General features: G+C 39.9%; 2 protein-coding genes across 4 annotated transcripts in view; one reads left to right on the top strand and one right to left on the bottom strand.

The window, feature by feature from the left end:
• Positions 1–42: 42 nt before the first annotated feature.
• Positions 43–14,475, top strand: coro6 (coronin 6). 3 transcript variants are annotated; one of them, XM_031857447.1, is made up of 11 exons: positions 43–362; positions 3,181–3,380; positions 6,384–6,506; positions 10,083–10,212; positions 10,341–10,519; positions 11,373–11,492; positions 11,605–11,709; positions 11,861–12,006; positions 12,478–12,535; positions 13,261–13,488; positions 13,677–13,934. In XM_031857447.1, exons 2-11 carry the CDS (start codon positions 3,183–3,185, stop codon positions 13,755–13,757), a joined length of 1,368 nt encoding a protein of 455 aa, XP_031713307.1. In that variant the 5' UTR covers positions 43–362; positions 3,181–3,182; the 3' UTR covers positions 13,758–13,934. The 3 variants fall into 3 exon arrangements, with proteins under 3 accessions (XP_031713307.1, XP_031713306.1, XP_031713305.1); XM_031857446.1 differs by having other exon boundaries at positions 13,674–13,934; XM_031857445.1 differs by having other exon boundaries at positions 45–362; positions 13,842–14,475.
• A 2,805-nt stretch (positions 14,476–17,280) lies between these two features.
• LOC116388809 (von Willebrand factor A domain-containing protein 7-like) overlaps positions 17,281–18,991 on the bottom strand; it is a 9,418-nt gene continuing 7,707 nt past the window's right edge. The window contains exons 14-16 of the mRNA XM_031857014.1: positions 18,812–18,981; positions 18,379–18,672; positions 17,281–18,237 (exon numbers count right to left, since the gene is read on the bottom strand). Coding sequence (XP_031712874.1) covers positions 17,833–18,237; positions 18,379–18,672; positions 18,812–18,981 — 869 coding nt within the window. The 3' untranslated portion in view covers positions 17,281–17,832. The remainder of the gene's footprint in view (positions 18,238–18,378; positions 18,673–18,811; positions 18,982–18,991) is intronic.

Here is an 18,991-nt window from a genome sequence, read left to right as displayed (position 1 = left end):
TTAATACGTGCGTTAGTTAAAATGTCCCACTGTCCACAGCCACCATAGTTGTGACACTGACGCCCAGGGGACGCGCTAGCCCCCTGTAACCGGCTCGCGTCACGTTCCCCCGTACTGAGAGAGCCTGTTCCAAAATAGACGGCACTCACCCAACACCCACCAACCCACCCACGCTCGGCCCCAATACTCTCCCCTCTCTCTTTCCCTGCCGAGGAGCGTCACGCACGGAGTCTCCTCAGCAACTCCAGGAAACCGGATCTCGGGGAATATTATTAAAAAAGGAAGCAGAAGGTGGAGGAGTAGATCACAGCACATCAACAGTGAGAGTTGTCCAGGGAAGAGGGCTCTCCCCATAACCTGAGGTGAGCTGTCCAGACTACCTTTCTTAATATGCGTGTGTCAGTGTCGGTACTGCAGTGGGCTGAGAGTGCGTCAGCTTCTGTACTGCACTGCTGGAGAGGAGTGAGTGCGTCCCCACCTTTGATTATCTTAAAAAAAAAATCTTTGTCGTACATGGCGTCTGTGGGCTACTTTAAGGAGCACGTTGTAGCCTACAACCCACACACGCACGCACGCACACACACACACCTTCATTCTCTCTCACACCTCCTGCGCCCCCGATAGCGCATGTTCCCCTGTTATATGTGTGTTTCTATAAGCTGCGTTTTAATTTACGGTCCGGTTCAGTAACGACAAAGCGCTACAGAGTGCACTGCCTTCATTCTGGGACTATTTAGGATCCGGCTGGCGGGTGGGAGGAGCGGCTGGCCGTGGTGGGACAGTGCAGTTTGTCATGGCTATATTAGGAAAGTGGCAGTGTCATTCTTTCGCTCTGTGTCGACTCTCCAGAGCCGTGCCACGCGCGACAGAGGAGGGCTATCTCATTAACCTGAGGCACAATTAAAGGATCATTTCCATGACCGAGGGGAATTCTTCAAGTATTTGTGAACATGAGCTACTTTGTTTTTTAAACCAGAGAAGAAGTTCAAACCTATATCATCAAGTATAGACTATCAACTCTGGAGGCGCTGCATTGTCAATGAATATGAATTAATATGAATTGAACATCAATTCATTGTCTATGGAGCAGTTCCATCACAATTTTAGCCTTTGGCACAATAGTTTTTGGATTTGGAGGAAAGTTGTTCATATTTACTTATACTTTCTTAACTGTCTTAAACCACAGGAATAAGATGTATGCATTTTGGAATTTGGCGTAATGCCCCTTTAATTTAGGCCTATTATAAATCACATCACATATTCCCCAAGCATACAAGTTTTTAGATTGTTAAATGATTAAAATCTTACCATTACACCGTTTCAATAAGGCCGCCTGTTGCTTTTTGACTTTTTCAAACCCTCTTTATTTAAAGCAAACCACGATAAAGGCATTTTCACTTTCAAATGAGATGATAAGGCATGTACCATAAATAAATACTCAGTTTTCTAATTATTTGTTTTGTCAAATGGTTGAAACAAATTAAGAAAATTAAGAGAGGTGTATTCGATTCATGCCGCGGAGCATCTTATCTTGACAGATACATTGAGGAAAAAAAAGATAATATAAAGAAAGATTATTACAAGTCACTGACACTGAATATATAAGTATGTATAATATTGAGCCCGCCCTGAAATGCCTCACAGCTGGCCCGACTGAAGTGGTCGTTGGAATGCAAATTCTTTTGATAACCGAGAGCTTCCAGGAAAGAAACGAGAGCCTCTGTCTCCTCATCAGTCGGGTTGGTCAGGTATCCCACAGGCTTTCGGCTAAATGTTGTATATTCTAGTGTGACATTCAGATATCATCACTGATGACAGCAGGATTTGGGTCACTTTATGTTTACTTTGTCACAGGCCTGAACCAGAACCGGACTTCATATGGTTTTCTTTTTGATTGTGTGGAGCCAGATCATTTGCTTATAGGATTTGATCATCAGTTATGATCATCTATTAAAAAGAGGAAGAACTCTGCTGCATTCATCAGACGTCTTCAGGGACCGATGCAGACCTATTTCCAGATTTGGGTTTTTAGTTTTGGCCTTATGTAAGCCAGTGCAGTCTGGTTAGATAAGTGTTAAACTAAATATTCTCATAAGGATTGTAGCACATGGGTGTGATTAAATGTGACTGATGTGCTGTGTATGGTCATTGTATCTGTTCTGTCCCTGCGTTTTATCAGTTCTCTGTGTCTCCTTGGTGTTTGTCTTTCATGTTCAGCCATCACATAGTGTTTGGTGGGACAATCAACTATTAATATCTGCACTGATGGCAGGCACTGTTATAGAATATCTCCTGAGTTTTGGAGGATTACAGGCCGTCTGGCCGGGTGCCTGGGACAGCCGCACAACAGCAAGTTTTCCGTCAACAAACGCATGACAGAGATCGTCGTTCAGAGATAAGCAGAAGGTTATTTAAAGTCACTGAAAGCTTGGCTTCAATTCAAAGTATATATTTACAACATCACGTATTCAAGACTAATAAACAAGCAACATCAGTGTAAAAAATAGTAAACAAATCTTTATGTACCCTATTATTGATAGTGACGACCCACCAACTGTCTTCAGATTCTCATTCATCAAATGTTGCTGAATTGTAATCGGAAATACAGAAAATAGTGTGTTCATTTGAATCCCGTCACTCAAGGTGATTGAGACAAAAAGGTTTTCTTTACAATGTATTGATGGACATACAGTATGAATGGAGTAGAAAACAAAAGACATTCAGTGATTGCTGGCATTGCATAAACAAAATATTGTATCTATTTTATGTGACTTTCAATCTGAATAAAAAAGTATATAAAAGGTGAGTGAACTGCCCTTTTCAATTTTCAAAATGAAAGGCTGGAAAGCACCATCAAGCTACCAAGTCATGATCTTCACCCTTGAAAACAAAACAAGTCAAAACAGCAGAAGGCTGCTCATAACAACACATTAACTGAGAGTTACTTTTCCGCAAAATAAAAGCTGTTACAACGCTGTCCAACAGCCTGCCTCAGCGACAGTGACAGGCTAAATACATTTGTTCGGTTGAGATCTGATCAAACTCTTTTGCTAAAAATCTCTTTATCCCTTCTTTCCTCCTTTTCACCATTTACTCACTCCCCCGTCCCTCTTCGCTCATCCTCTCCCATGTCTGGTTTCTTCCTCTTTATATCCTCCCACCTTCCTCCGCTTGCCTCAGCCATGAGTCGCAGCATCGTGCGGCAGAGTAAGTTTCGCCACGTCTTTGGCCAGACAGTCAAGGCTGAGCAGGGTTACGATGACATTCGTGTTTCCAAGGTGACGTGGGACAGCTCCTTCTGCGCCGTCAACCCAAAGTTCCTGGCAGTCATCGTTGAATCCAGCGGAGGAGGAGCGTTCCTTGTACTGCCAATCTCTAAGGTCAGTACGGTCAAAGGGGAAAGAATTCTTGGTGGCAGGTTGGAAACACAACAGAGTGTCCATGAGTTCAGTTTTCATGTGACCATAACTTCCACTGAAGTTGAGACAAAATGCTGATTATCCCAAAACTGCCCAAAAAATGGGATCAAATCTGCACATCAATACAGCCACTAACATGTCTGTATGTACAGATCTATTGTCTGTAGACTCGTGTTGGTTCACTGCTGGCACATGGCAACAGATGAAGATCGCCAAGGACAAATAATCCTCTTGTTCTATCAATCCAAGCTACACGCTGTTCCTTCCTGTTTGGATGGGATTTGTGTGGGTTTAAGATGTTGGTTGTGAATGCTGCGGACAAATATACATTTTCAAATTGTGTTTTATGAAAAAAAAACTGTAGTTCTAATCAACTTCCAGGGTCGTACATCTCCGATGCTATCAGCATGGGTTGTCTGTGTCATACATGTGTCAGGGGAGGTAACGAGAGAGAAGAGAGGCAGAACTTTACAGGGAGCGAAGAAGAAAAAAGAGACAAAAAAAAGATAGTTTGCTTGTTTATTCTCCCGTAAGTGACAGTCTGTAACCTTTTGCATCTCGGTGTACATGAGCTGACTTTATTGCTCAGCTCATCAAGACCACGCAAGGCAATGCCATGTTGAATACTGAAATCAGTGCGGCCTCTTTAGTTTCGGATCTTTGTACCAAAAGGAGGTTTCTATCAAGAGAAATACAGTATATGATATCCACATAATAAATAAGTAAACTGACGTTCTGTAATGTTTGGCTATAAGGAGCTATGACGGGATCGATGTTGCATGACATAATCAGCAGACTGTAACGTGGACAGTAAAGAAGCTCTGTGCTGAGGTCAAATAATTCCCGTGACCCCAGGTATTTAAAATACACATAAAAGCCTATGTCTCAATCTCCTGTTTTATTAACGTAATTCTAAAGTTGGCAAGAAGACGGACGACGAGCTGCTTTTAAAAAATGATCAGTGTCAAGTCATAGTATCGGCAAAGCAATGGTTATTTTTTTTGTTTGTCTTTGAATGATTTCTTTCTAATAGCAGAAGATATAATATTTGCTTTAGCTGTCATGTTGGGGAAGCCTTGGGAAGGACGCCATAATTGCTGAAACAGAAATACTTTGCAAGGAAAAGCCACAAAGTTATAGTTTTTGTTATTACATGTTCAAAAAACGATTCATTTTCATAGTCCGTCCAGTTCACTACAGATCACAGCTCATGGCTATAACCAGCCAAGTCTGCAGCACTTTCGTTGCCCTGTGACATGCCTCCACTCACTCAGCAGGTCTCTTCTGAGCCGTGCTGCTAACGCCAACTGCCAATCACAGTCCAGCATTACGAGAACTGAGAAGTTAATCGACTACAGGCCAAAAAATTGTAGAGTTATAATTGAACTTTAAAGAGTGGAACGAGCAATGTTTTACTTTTTGAGAATTTACAAATGTCATGGATGTAACAAGGTCATCGTTTCTGAGATTCATTAGTGTGTCGGCAGTGATAATTAGTTACAAAGAGCTTTTTGGAGGCACAGGGAAATGGATGTGATTATATACTGGAGTCATGGTGAACAGACATGCTATTAATACACACCAACGTGCTCTCCGTCCTCCATCTCCCCCTCTGAGTCCCCAACAGGCCTCAAGAAAAACTCCCCTTTCAATGCCTCGTTGCTAGGCTATAAATACACCTCACTTGGGGTGTGCGTTGTATGTGTGCGGGGGGAGCGATACCTCAAAAGTACATGTGTTTACACTATAGAAACAGGGCAACATGGACTAACCTCGATGTGACATCATGATTTTAGTGTGCATCATATTAAAATGTTTGGTGTTATCTGTTTCCTGGAAGTCCACCACAATGCTGAACGTTTTTTTTTAAAGGTTTTGGGTGTGTGTTGAAGGTTTTGACACCACATTTAGCAGCCTTGACTTAAACAGGGCACCATTACAGTTCAATACCTACTAATCCGGCAATCGCAAGGTCGGCGGTTCGATCCTTGGCTGCTACGTGTCCTATGCCAGAGTGTCCCTGAGCAAGACACTGAACCCGTAACTGCTCCCCGGGCGCTTCTCAGCAGCCCACTGCTCCCAATAAGCTAGGGATGGGTTAAATGCAGAGGACAAATTTCGTATATGTGTATATGTATATGACAATGAACTTAAAACTTAACTTAACTTAATGTGGGCCCTGCATTGTTATCTAATCTTGTAGTCGAGGAAGCCAGTGTCAAAATGTGATGGCTGAGGGCAAGAGGTGGGGGCTCCAACAGTAATTTAAACTCTGTGACTCGCTAGCAGGATAAATCCATGGTTGTTTCAACAACATTTAATTTACTCCATTTCAGTGCTTGACTATTTCATTCTATGTACTTCTCTGGACCAATAATATCACCTCAAGGTCAATTTTTCGATTATATCACATGACCTTTATCAGAGTTAGTTTGCCCAGTTGTTGTGGCATTGTAGCTGCTCAAATTAATTTTTTTTTCTGAAAACTTTAGGGACTTTTCATTCATCTAAGCTGAAAAAATGTAGATTGAAAGTTCATTTATGACCTTGGAAATAGTAGTTGAGAAAGTTTTACCATAAAAATACTCAAAAAATAAATGGAATTTAATGACAACTAGGCAAATTTCATCAGCTGAAGAAGATGTGTGACATGATCAAAAGCCAAGGAACATCTACTAAATAGACCTTTGGGTGAGATTGCTTTTTTCCGAAGTCATGAATATACTTTCAATCTGAACTAGTTTGGAACTGTTTCACATTGAAATAAAGTCACTGTAACTTTAGATGATTAAATAACCTTTCACTTTTCCCCTTGTTTTAACCTACATTTCTAGACATTTCTTGACCTGCAAATCACCAAATCAATGCTTACTACTGTTTTTTACTTATGAGAAATTGATGAATATTAATGGTAGGTTGTTGTACAAACACAGTCCTGTGTGTCACTGCTGTTGTGTGTTGCAGTCAGGTCGTGTGGATAAAAACTACCCGCTTGTGATTGGTCACTCTGGACCTGTCCTCGATATCGACTGGTGCCCACATGACGACAACATCCTGGCCAGCTGCTCGGAGGACTGTACTGCAATGGTAACGTGTGTGTGTGTGTGTGTGTGTGTGTGTGTGTGTGTGTGTGTGTGTGTGTGTGTGTGTGTGTGTGTGTGTGTGTGTGTGTGTGTGTGTGTGCGTGCGTGCGTGCGTGCGTGCGTGCGTGCGTGCGTGCGTGCGTGTGTGTGTGTGCATGTAGAAAAAAGTTCTGAGTGGGAGATGTGGAGGAGTTTGTTGTTCGATGACTCAGATAACAGCCACAGAGGTGAGCTGAGCTGAGTTTGTCACATCTGGCTTAAATGAGCGAAGTGAGTCAGTCAAGGCATCATTGTGTCTACCTGTCTGACTGTCCACCCACCTGCTCAGTCGCATCTCTATCTCTTCATCGAGCTGCTCGTCATATTTTTGTCCTTGACAAGTTGTCTGTCTGAAACCGACCTCGTCATTTTGAGCCTGCTGGTACTCCTGCTGCTCCATGTGTTTGTGTATAAAAGTCCAGTTTAGGACAAAAGTATTAATATGTTATCAGTGTGTGTGTGTGTGTGTGTGTGTGTGTGTGTGTTTGTTGGGGGGGGGTTTGTGGCTGATTTTTGGCACAGTGGGATGTTTTTATGACAGACTCGTTTTCTAATACTTTCCCATGCCTACGTGAAGTACTTTGATAATTGGTCAGTTTCCTTTTATCAGATCAGAAAATGCTGGAGAACGCAGGATTGGTACAGTACACACAGGAGGACAATAATATAATAGATAATCACCATTAGTCTGCAGTGATTATGTTCTGCTCTACCTGCTGTCAATCACCTCACACCTACAGGAAATAACCTGTTAAAATCACTAAATCACTGACACCTTGTCACAAACTATGTTGTGGCATCCATCCTTCTTGTGTTTAACTTGGACAAGTTAGTTCTGACAGTGAAGGAAAAGCACAACAACAAATCTTAAAGCATGCACACATAGAGGATTGTAAACACACCTTGTAGCTCCATCTTAAACACAACATTTTACACTTTTAAACTGAAGACAAAACGGAGGCTCTGGTAGTTCTTTCAATCCTGCTGTGATACACTGCATCTGTGGTCCTGAAGCTCATTAACTGAGTGCAGACAGCAGGGGCCACTGTGAGACCTGCACTACAGAGAGATGAGTAGAGATGGATAAAATATTATAACTATGTATTATTATTTATGCAAATAACTTGTGACCCCGAATGACAGATTAAGCATTGTAAAATTCCATTTTGACATCTAGGATTTATAATCGCCCTATATATATGCAATATTTGCTCACACCCTGCCATTATAAACACAATTGCATTCCATAGTGTTTAACAGTTAATTATGAGTTATGACATAAACATAAACTCTTCAAATGCAGGAAATGTGAACCAGGTTTAATGTCTGGGATGTAATTAAGTGATTAGCTGCTCCACTGACATAAAAAAAAGGATCAATCAGTTGTTTTGGTTGATAAAATGACCAAAAAAATCAGTTTCCTGGAGTCTCAAGATGACATCTTCAAATGTCTTGTTTTGCCTGATTAATGGTACAAAACACAAAGATATTCAGTTTCCAATTATATAAAACAAACCTAATATTGAAGGAGCAGTAGCAAGCTTTAAAAATAACTTGTCAAGATAGGTTCTGATTCATTTTTCTGTCGACAGACTAATCGATAAATTGTTTACATCCATGGATCAGCTTTAATATAGATACCTTTTCTTCTTCTCTTGTAATGGTCGCACAAATGAATGTACTTGATGTAAAATACAACAAAAATATTGTATATCAGTTACTCTAATATTCAATGTTAAAGTCAGATGTCCAAGTAAAATTAACCAATACACTGTACGTCAGGAAATCTCAAATCTTTTCAGCTTAACAGACAGATAAAATAGTCACTTCGGTTTTAAGAGATGATATGCTCCTTAAGACGCATTACTTTGCTTTGTGTGTGTGTGTGTGTGTGTGTGTGCGCACAAATGTGCAGTATGTAAGCGTGTGTCAACTTTAAAAAAATCTTTGTATTATGACAACATGTGTTTTGACTCAGCATGTATCTGTACATCAGCACAGTTGTCACTGAGGACAGATTTGCCCACACTTGTTCACAATGATATCGCAGGAATCTTCGTGCAATCGCATGATTGAATCGCTGCTTCTCCTATGGCAACAGCTGCTGGGATGCTGTTTGAGTGCTGTGTGTGCGTGTGTGCGTGTGTGTGTGTGTGTGTGTGTGTGTGTGTGTGTGTGTGTGTGTGTGCGCGTGTGACAGTTCCAGCTGTCCAGTCTTGGCAGTGTTGCGTCTGTGAAGCAGAAAGGTCATAACTGTGAAGTCATTCTCTTCAGTTCACAGAGACGGCTCATTGTGTCATCTGAAAAGGCTCACTAGTGTGTGTGTGTGTGTGTGTGTGTGTGTGTGTGTGTGTATGTGTGTGTGTGTGTGTATTTGTGTGTTTGAGCATATGGATCAACCAATCACCTACTGAGTGCTGTAATGGAAATTTTATGGAATTAATAAAAACTGGTTTAAAAAAAGAATGCTGACATTAATGAGGAATATGTTTTGTTGTTTCTGTTTCTGTGTATTATACAATTATACAGACATTTCACATGATGTCTTTTTTAAAGGGTGATTCTGTTATGTCTTCAACCCAATATCTCTACAATACACCCTTTCAGACAAAAAAATGTTAAATTCAAAATAAAGGGACTTTCTACGATGTATTCCTTACAGTAAGGGGAAGGCTTTGGAACATAATTTAGACAAGAAACTTACACAAAATATAATAGTTAAACAAATTGATTAAATGTTTAAAAGGAAATGTACTTTTTGAGTGGCCTGTCAAACATATTTTGAGGGGGTTGGATTGTGCAGGACCATCGTGGACTCCTGATCTTGGTATTTCTACATTCCTGGCTCACCCAGTGTATGCTGGGACAGGCAAAAATGAATGGATTGATGGATGAAAAAGTGTTAATATTTAAAACAAACATGCCATTGTATTTGTGAATATTAATCATGAATTAGTGTTAATCATAGTTTTAAGAGCAAAAGTAAGCAGCCTATTGGAGTGGCACACAGGTGTGGACATTAGTGTGTGGGTGTCATTGGTTGTCACCTTGACTATGAAGCAACTGAAATGTATTTCGATAGCAGTGACTGCCAGTAAATTTATGAACCAACTAAAATTACTAAGCAGTAAATCTGTGGCAGTGTGCTGAGTTTAATGGAAAAATGAAAGATGCCGGCCTTCACAACTATTCTCTGAATCATCTGATGTGCAAGGGATGTTTGTACAAAGGTGTAGAGTAGGGACATAGAAATACTTTACTCTGATTTAGTATATAAGTGCAGTTACTTTCATCTTCCATCGTCTGGGTCTTCTTGTTATATAGCAGAATGTCAAACTCTTGATGTGTGCCTTCTTCTCACTTCTCACATTAAATTAAAAAAGCTGTAATTTTGATGATAAACCAGGAGGATTAAATAGGTTAAATGGATTAAACATTAAGATACCAATGTACTATAATTTACAATACACTGACAGAAAACACTTCTTGTGTAACATCAGAAACAGAATCCATCTGATTGTCCTTCCTCCCTCCTCTCCAGGTGTGGCAGATCCCAGATCACTCACTGACCCGCCCCATCTCCGACCCCATTGTCGTCCTGGAGGGACACTCCAAACGTGTCGGTATTGTCACCTGGCACCCCACCGCACGCAACATACTTCTCACTGCGGGTAGGACAGACAGACAGACACACACACACACACACACTTGTTTCCTTGAAAGTTGTATAAATGTTTGACTTGATGTAAACAGTTAGGAGTGTGAGTACATTCAAATGTCCATCCTTTGCTCTCCCCAGGCAGTGATAACCTGATTATAATCTGGAACGTGGGGACAGGCGAGCCCCTCATCACCATGGATGACCACCCAGACCTCATCTACAGCATCAGCTGGAACCGAAACGGCAGCTTGTTTTGCACCACCTGTAAGGACCGACGTCTGCGTGTCTGCGACCCACGCAAGAGGGAGGTGGTTGCGGTGAGTGAGTAGAAAATACTAATAAATACATGTCTCACAGTATAATTAATTCCAATACAATAACACCACGATGAGCGCAACATATTAGGGGTATATTATTTGTATCTGTTTGTATCTGTTGAACACTGATACTGGAAAGGACCCATTAAAGTAATAGTTTGATATTTTGGATTAATTGAGATGAGACGATTGATACCAGACTCATATCTGTCCTTTAAATATACGGCTACAGCGAGCAGCCTGTTAGCTTAGCACAAAGACTGGAAACGGGGGAAACAGCTAGTCTAGCTCTGTACAACTGTATCAAAATCAGTCTACCAGCACCTTTACAGCTCACCAGTTAACATGTTTTACCTTGCTTCGTTATATCTGGACGTTTTTCAGGGGTTATGACTATTTGTTGGCTGGGAGAAGTAACTTCCTTCAGTTTTTGTACGGATTTAACGAAAAGCAATAGAATATCTTAGTTACTGAGCTTTAGAGTTGATGATAGGCGGATTTTGATAACTTAAGACAGAGCCAGGCTAACGGTTTCATGTCTTTATGCTAAGCTAAGCTGGCCAGCTGCGTACCTTTACGTTTAAACGGACACACACAAGAATACTGATCAGTACTAATTCATCTAACTCAACCAAATAAGCGTATTTCCCAAAATGTTGAACTATTCCTTGAATACATAAAGCACAGTGTTTATATTATACATCATTAGATTAACAATTCAATGGTTGTGTACAGGTTTGTTGATGTAAAGCCACTGACATTGGAATACGCACATACAGTCCAATAAACACCTAAAAGGTTTGAAAAGGTGAACAAGGAAGTAACTCTTGTCTGTCCCTCGTCCGATCGACAGGAACGTCTGGCTCCACATGAGGGTATCCGGCCAATGAGAGCCATCTTCACCAGAGATGGAAACATTTTCACCACAGGATTCACCAGGATGAGCCAGAGAGAGCTCGGACTCTGGGACCCGGTAACAAACAATAACATTTCATGTGCTGTTCATGGACATGAAAAGGTGCAGAAATGTACATGCACTTACATGCAAATTGTGGGCTTTTGTTCATCCTTTTTACTCTCCACAGACAAATTTTGAGGAGCCCATTGCACTGTTGGAATTGGACACAAGTAACGGAGTGTTGCTACCATATTATGACGCAGATGCAAACATGGTCTACCTCTGTGGAAAGGTACAGAGATCCTGGTTTATTGGTTCTAATCATGTTTGTAAAAGTACTGTGTAATATATACAGAAGTGTGTGCAGAGTCATTATGTTTCCAGCCTTAATAATGACACGTTATTGACATATTTTATATGTGTTTGTCTGTGTTTGTCTGTAGGGGGACAGCAGTATCCGTTACTTTGAGATCACAGATGAGCCACCATATGTCCACTACCTCAGCACCTTCAGCACTAAGGAGCCCCAGAGAGGGATGGGCTTCATGCCCAAGAGAGGTGTGGACGTCACCAAATGTGAGATCGCTAGGTGAGATACAAATCAGCATTGTTTCATGGGATTGTATTTGTTTGATGGGATGTAAAGGCTACAGATGTTGCATGAGAGTCGTGATACAGCTCAAAGTGCTGACCATTTGTCTTCTTTACAACCATTTGTCGCTTTTTTCCGTGTTTTGGCATTCCATTATTTTACATTATTTTACCCTCCAGAGTATAGGTTAATGGCATTTCCAAATATGTTAAAGTTGTTGCACTGTCCATCACTGAAGATATGGTCCATTAATGAATTGTCTATTTACATATTTGACATTGCATTTATATCCAGTTTCCCGATTTACACTTATTCTCTTATCATTACTGAACTGTGACCCCTGGTGTGTATAAGATCATTTCAGAGTAAGTAATAATAAGTATAAACTGATACACTCATGTGTAACAAAAGCACAACTGATGGGTCTCTTATCTCTCTGCTCTGTCTCATCTCTTAACGTCCTCTTAGGTTATTCAAGCTCCTTGACAAGAAGTGTGAACCCATCACAATGACAGTGCCCAGAAAAGTAAGGTCATACTCTACAAGCGTTTTACTTTACAGTGGTGGAGGATTACTTTTACACTTACATTTACACAAATGCGGTACTTTAGTAAGATTTTGAGATACTTTTATTTTATTTACATCTTATGCTTCTTCATATTCTTCCACTGCATTTCAAGGGGACATTTTTTTTCCCCAAAGTTACAGTTACTTGTTAGCTTCTGGTCAATATTTTTCATACAAAAAATGCGATTTGTGATGCATTGTTAAGGATTAAACTCCCAAAAAGTATGTAACGCAATTCAAATTAGCCTCACCTTCACCAGCTACAACATTAATGAGCTGCTTGTTTCAATGCTTCAATGATTTGTTTTGTTGTTTCCAATAATTTCTGTAGTTTTACGTAAATATTTTTTACTTTTACGCAGTGGAGCAATTTTATAGTGTGGTATTTCTACTTTCACTAAAGCAAAGGATCTGAAGACTTCCACTACTGAACTTTTAATTGATTCTCATTCCCACAATATGCTCTTTGAGTCTTATTCATTTTCCCTTGATTGTTTTGTTTTATTTTGATACTGTTTCCTTCTCTGCTGTGTTTTCATCTTATCTTCCACCCATCCTCCAAGAAAGACAAATACAAATAAATGAATCATTTTTATCAACCACTGTACAGTAAATTCCCAAAACAAAAAAAACAAAACCACATCTGTCGCTCTTTCATTCGTCATTGCCAACTCCCTTTCACAGTCGGATCTCTTCCAAGATGACCTGTACCCGGACACAGCGGGGGCCGAACCCGCCATGGAGGCTGAAGAGTGGCTGGATGGTCGTGATGAAGATCCAATACTGGTGTCCATGAGGGAGGGCTACATGCCGCCCAAGAGCCGGGAGCTCAAAGTGGCAAAGAAGAACGTGCTGGATTCCAAACCCACCACCCGACGAAGCATGTCCACTTTGGACACCAACAGTCTGCCGGTAAGTTGTGGCATTATAATACCTTCAGATACCTACTATTACATTTTTAATAAAAAAAAGACTCAATTTAGGTTTTCAGCCTGTAATCTGAATGCACAGTTACTCCTGAACATCTGCCTCTCTGTTTAACACGTTTCTGTTTATTTCTTCTCTGTTTGTACCTGCCCTCAACTTTTTTTCTCCAGAAGCTCCCTTCTTTGTTTTGGTTTATTTCTCCTAGTTGCTCACTGTCCTTGACCTATTTTTCATCTTTTTTTCTTTATCCTTAATTTCCCCCTCCCTGTCACTGTCTTTTTTCCTCTCTTCTTCTTCTGTTTCCCTTTTTTCCTTCTCTCCACTCTCTTCCCATCCAGCCTGAGCTGCTTGAGAGGCTGTTGGAGGAAATTCATAATCTAAAGGCCACAGTTTTGTCCCAAGAGAAGCGAATCTGTGATTTGGAGAATAAGCTTTCCCAGTACACCAATGGCACTGACTGACATGCATGACACACACCTTTTGAAGAACTGGTCTAAATTTTTGAATATTTATAGGATTAACCACTCAAGAAGTCCAACAGTGTTTAAAAGATACCATTGTGTAAGAATATGAATGTGGACATTGTAAATGTTAATTGGCAGTCCAACAAATTTGAATAAATTACATCTGTACTAATACAACACTGTCAGAGAAGAACAGGTCTACAAAAAGTAGCAAAACTTAAATGACAGAAAAATACTTTTCTGCATGAAATGGATTGAGTCTTTTTTGTTAAGTTGAATCTACAATCTCCTCAAACGACACAGTACACAGACATCACCATAAAAGACTCAAGCAAGCACACACACTCAGCACATGTATTTGCCTCGTCCCTCCGTATCAAACAACCACTGACCAGTTCATTAAATCTCTCTGAAAACTTTTAAAAATGTAAATAGTGATAAAAGGAAACAGTAGAAGGATTATACATTAGACACATTATGACAACAATAAAAAAAATGTGTTTTTTAATAATGTCTGCCTCTTCTGTCTGTTGGTGCTGCTTACACACAAAAAATATTCCCCACCATCGGGTTCAGGTCAGGTTTCAACTCTAGCGTTCTGGGTTTATCAGAGCTTTCCTGCTGCTTTTTTCGCTGCTGCCTTCGACCTGCAGTTGGAAGCTCTGGTGAGAGGAGGAAAGCAGCTGCTCCTCCGGCCATTTGAAGAACTTCTCCAAGCCGCTCCACCGGTCCCCGCTAGCAGTCAACACTGACACCTCGCTGCTGGGCCCACTGGAGTGAAGGAAGGCGCAGAAGAATCAGAACCAGGATTATGCAGGGTACACTGTCAGACCCGCTGCAGTAAAATTTGAGTTTTTTCTAAAGGGAATCTGGTGCTCTGAAACACTACCACTTTTGTCCACAAGAACCTCCAAAATCAACACAAAATTAAAGTTCCCTGTAGTAGCTTTAACTAACAACGTTGACATGGAGTCACTGGTTCCCCAGTTCTGTCAGAACATGGAGCCCTAATAGCACTATGCTTGGGCAAAGAACAGGTAACTGAATTAAGGACACAGAGAAAGGAAAGCAGATGGTGAACCTTAATAGAAAGTGTACATTTTGGAAGCGGCTGCAGGAGTTCTGGTCAGAAGATCATTGGTGCCTGCCGTTGCTGCAGCCTAAGAACCTGCTGGTGGACAGTGAATCAATAGGCCTTTTGGGCTTGGCTTACCCAGCTGAGGTGGTTGCCATAGCAAAAACGGTTCTATACTATGACTTGTTTTCGAAATATTATATAGGCCTATTGGTCTTTTGAAGGACATTTTTTAGGTAAAATACAATGGTTTTGGACATACTATGCTATGACTTTTTATGATGTTTTTTCGACATTCTAAATTTTGATTTTTAATGACTTTTTCAACATACTATACTATGACTTTTTTTCGACATATATATATATCGACAAATATAAACATATGTACCTCATTTGCAGCATTGCACCAGAACACACCGCCAGAAAGTGAGCTCTCTTATGAAGCAAAAGGTATCTTATTATTTCCTACCCGGGCATCCAGGATGCCACAGAATTACCGTAAACGTTACATCAAATAGTTTCCTCACAATGAAGCAAGAACGTCCGCGGTTACCCTCGACTTGACACCTGTAACTTCAGTCACCATGTGGCTCCTGTGGTCACATCACACGGCGACATGGGCATACGGCTGCACTGGAATTCACTCGCAATACCAATGTGTTCCAAACGCCACACAAAGAGTAACAACCCGTTGCAAAAGAGACAAAGGCCAGACTCATACTGACTTTTTATGATTTTTTATGACATATTATACTATGACTTTTTATGACATACTGTACAATTACTTTTTTTGGGACTTTTTATGACATACTATACTATGTACTTTCATAACTTTTTTTCACACAATACAGTGATTTTTTAAAAATAAAACACAACAATATAACTTTTTAAAGACTTTTTATGACTGTAGCTTTTTCTAACATACTATACCATTTTCTTTACTTTTTAATGGCCTACTCTGCCATGACATTTTTGATGACATTTTATGACTAAATATGCTGTGACTATATTTTTTAAAGGCATGCAAACTTTTTTTGACCTTTTATGATATACTATAGTATGATATGTTGTCTTGACACGTCTATGGCATACTAAGTAATGGCTTTTTTGACATTTTTAGGGCATTCTATATGATTTTTTATGCCATACTTTATGGCTTTTGAACTATGATTTTGGGTAGCACTTTATAATAACTACACACTATGAAGCATTAGTTAAGTATGAGTAAACACTTAATTCATCATTTATAAAGCATTGTTCCTACATTAATAATTCATTAGTATGCAGTTCATAACAACAGTTGTAAATGTTTTATTCTTGATTAATAAGCCCATCTATTATGTGTTTCATTATTGTGTTTTCATACTTTCTAAATGATGGATTCCCCATTTGTAAATTAAGTATTATATATTTTACAAACCAATTATTAAGGAGTTGTAGATGATTAATAGGATCATTTATAGTGTTAGTAAATGATTAATAACTTATTTAGATGTACATTATTCATTTGATCACGTTGTGTTGTGTCTATTTGCCTGTTCTGTTCAAAAACGATGTGTTTTGAGGCACTGCTGGCCTTTCAATGTCATTTATAAATGCTTTGTAAGGCATAGATAGTCCTCACTTTAGATGAGGTCACACAAAATACTTAATAAATGCTTTATAAGGCATATATAGTCCTCACTTTAGATGAGGTCACATAAAACACTTTACTAACGAGTAGTAACTACCTTAATATATCATGAATTAATCATGAATTGCAGTATTAATAAGCGTTTATAAAGCATATATTAACATAGTCCCTAACCATTATATATATAAATGCATGAATAATGTACATCTAAATAAGTTATGAATCATTTACTAACACTTTATAAATGATCTTATTAATCATCTACAACTCCTTAATAATTGGTTTGTAAAATATATAATACTTCATTTACAAATGGGGAATCCATCATTTATAAAGTATGAAAATACAATAATGAAATGCATAATAGACGGGCTTATTAATCAAGAATGAAACATTTATAACTGTTGTTATGAACTGCATACTAATGAATTATTAATGTAGGAACAATTCTTTATAAATGATGAATTAAGTGTTTACTCATACTTAACTAATGCTTCATAGTGTGTAGTTATTATAAAGTGCTACCTGATTTTGTTATTACAGAAATAACAGAAAAATATTACGACAGAAAAATTCTTTCTGCCTGGAATCATCTGGGATTGGTAAGTTGCATCTAAAAACTCCATAAATTACATAGTTTAAGAAACATATCGCCATGAAAGACAGACATCAAGCAAAGACCACACACTGAATCAGATGATCACTGACCAGTCTATTAAGTCTCTCTGGAAATTTAATTAGTAATACAAGGGAAACAGGAGAAAAAATGTGAAAAGCAGAACACTTTGTGTTTTTTGTATGATGATTATACATTCGACACATTATAACAACAATTAAAAAACAGTGTTTTTTCATCATTCCTGCCTCTTCTGTCTGTTGGCGATGCTCACACACACAAAAACAGCCATTGGGTTCAGGTCAGGTTGCAACGGTGTCCAGTGGGTTTCCCCTGAAAACAATTGTGTTCTAAAAATCTGTGTTAATTAGAAGAGTGAGACTGAACTATGCACAGTAAAACCTACAGTGAGCTAAAACCGCTTAAAGTTGTGAGTTTGCTGCTACAGGTAACCCTTTTCACAGTACACACAGTTAATTGATTCAATGTATAAAGAATATACATTAATGCAGCTTGAACTATTTACCACTTTGACATGGAGTCAATAGATGCCCAGTTCTGAAAGTATGTGGAGGCCGAATACCACTATGCTGAGGCAAAGAGGTAACTGAATGACTTTTGTGGAAGAAGAGAAAGCAGCTGCTGAACCTCCCCGATAAGTGTACACACAGGTGCCGACATTACCCACTCGATCCACAACCAGCAGCTCCATTTCAGGTGAACAGCAAGACGAAATGTAGGAAACCAGTGTTATGTTCTCATTGCCAGGGGCCAGGCTGGAGGTCATGGTCCCGTTGCCCTGTCTGAGGCTGACACGCTCAACACCTGTCCCTTCAGTCCCATCAGTCACCTGAACAGAGAGCTCCCACATCGATAAGCTGCAGATATCAGAGCAGTTTGACTGCAGGCTGAGCAGCTCACACACAGGAGGAGTAAAATCAGTCACCTATGAGGAGAACAAAAAGTAGATATATAGTTTTTTTATAATATATTCCCTATAATCAGTAACAAATTACATCTAGGAAGTTACAAATCTGTAAAACAAAGAATTGTACTTGTAAATGGGATTCTTTAGCGTGAGGATTACCGTGTTAAAGATGGTGAAACGCAGCACAACATAGTTTGTATCTTCACCACCAGGAGCCTCGACCTCAATATTCAGGGTGACGTCAGAACCAGATGGGGTGTTAAGAGGTGCTGAGAGGGTCACTGTATCATCAGCACTACTCCCGGTTTCCAGGAATAAATTGGTTGGAGATGTTGAGTTAAATTGTCGGTTGTTGGTGGCTCGGATGGTGAAGTTTCCCCCGACTCCAGTGGTCATCACAGAGAAGGGCACAGAGAACGGTGTTCCTGGTACCAAGATCCTTTCAGAATCAGCCTGAAAACAGAGGGGATCAAACAAGGACCAATGTTTGTGATGATGATTTAAGTGAACATTACAACAATTTTTAGTTGCTGCATCTCCTCTCATGTTTGATGTGATGTTCCTGTGACACAGTGATGGTCTAGGTACTCACCATAACAGTCAGATTAGAGGCTCTGAAGTTGGTGGATGACTGCCTTTGGAAGACTATCAATGGAGCTCCGGGGGCAACACTCTCCTGCCCCTTCACCCGCACCACAAACTCCACCGACGGCATCATGTCAACATGAACTAAGAAGCTTCCACCCCCCTGTGGCTCCACGACTCCTTTAAT

The sequence above is a fragment of the Anarrhichthys ocellatus genome, unplaced genomic scaffold (genome assembly GCF_004355925.1).
Source record: "Anarrhichthys ocellatus isolate YVR2014 unplaced genomic scaffold, GSC_Weel_1.0 scaffold18, whole genome shotgun sequence".
Classification (NCBI taxonomy): domain Eukaryota; kingdom Metazoa; phylum Chordata; class Actinopteri; order Perciformes; family Anarhichadidae; genus Anarrhichthys; species Anarrhichthys ocellatus.
Note: the sequence above shows the minus strand (reverse complement) of the source record. Positions and strands in the feature narration are given on the sequence as shown.

What these genes read in the sequence shown, in the direction of transcription:
- coro6 (XM_031857445.1), top strand. Translation starts at nt 3,183, where the DNA reads ATGAGTCGCAGCATCGTGCGGCAGAGTAAGTTTCGCCACGTCTTTGGC. An exon ending in CAACATACTTCTCACTGCGG is followed by an intron (nt 10,213 to 10,340) that starts GTAGGACAGACA and finishes TGCTCTCCCCAG; the next exon opens with GCAGTGATAACCTGATTATA. An exon ending in CAATGACAGTGCCCAGAAAA is followed by an intron (nt 12,536 to 13,260) that starts GTAAGGTCATAC and finishes TCCCTTTCACAG; the next exon opens with TCGGATCTCTTCCAAGATGA.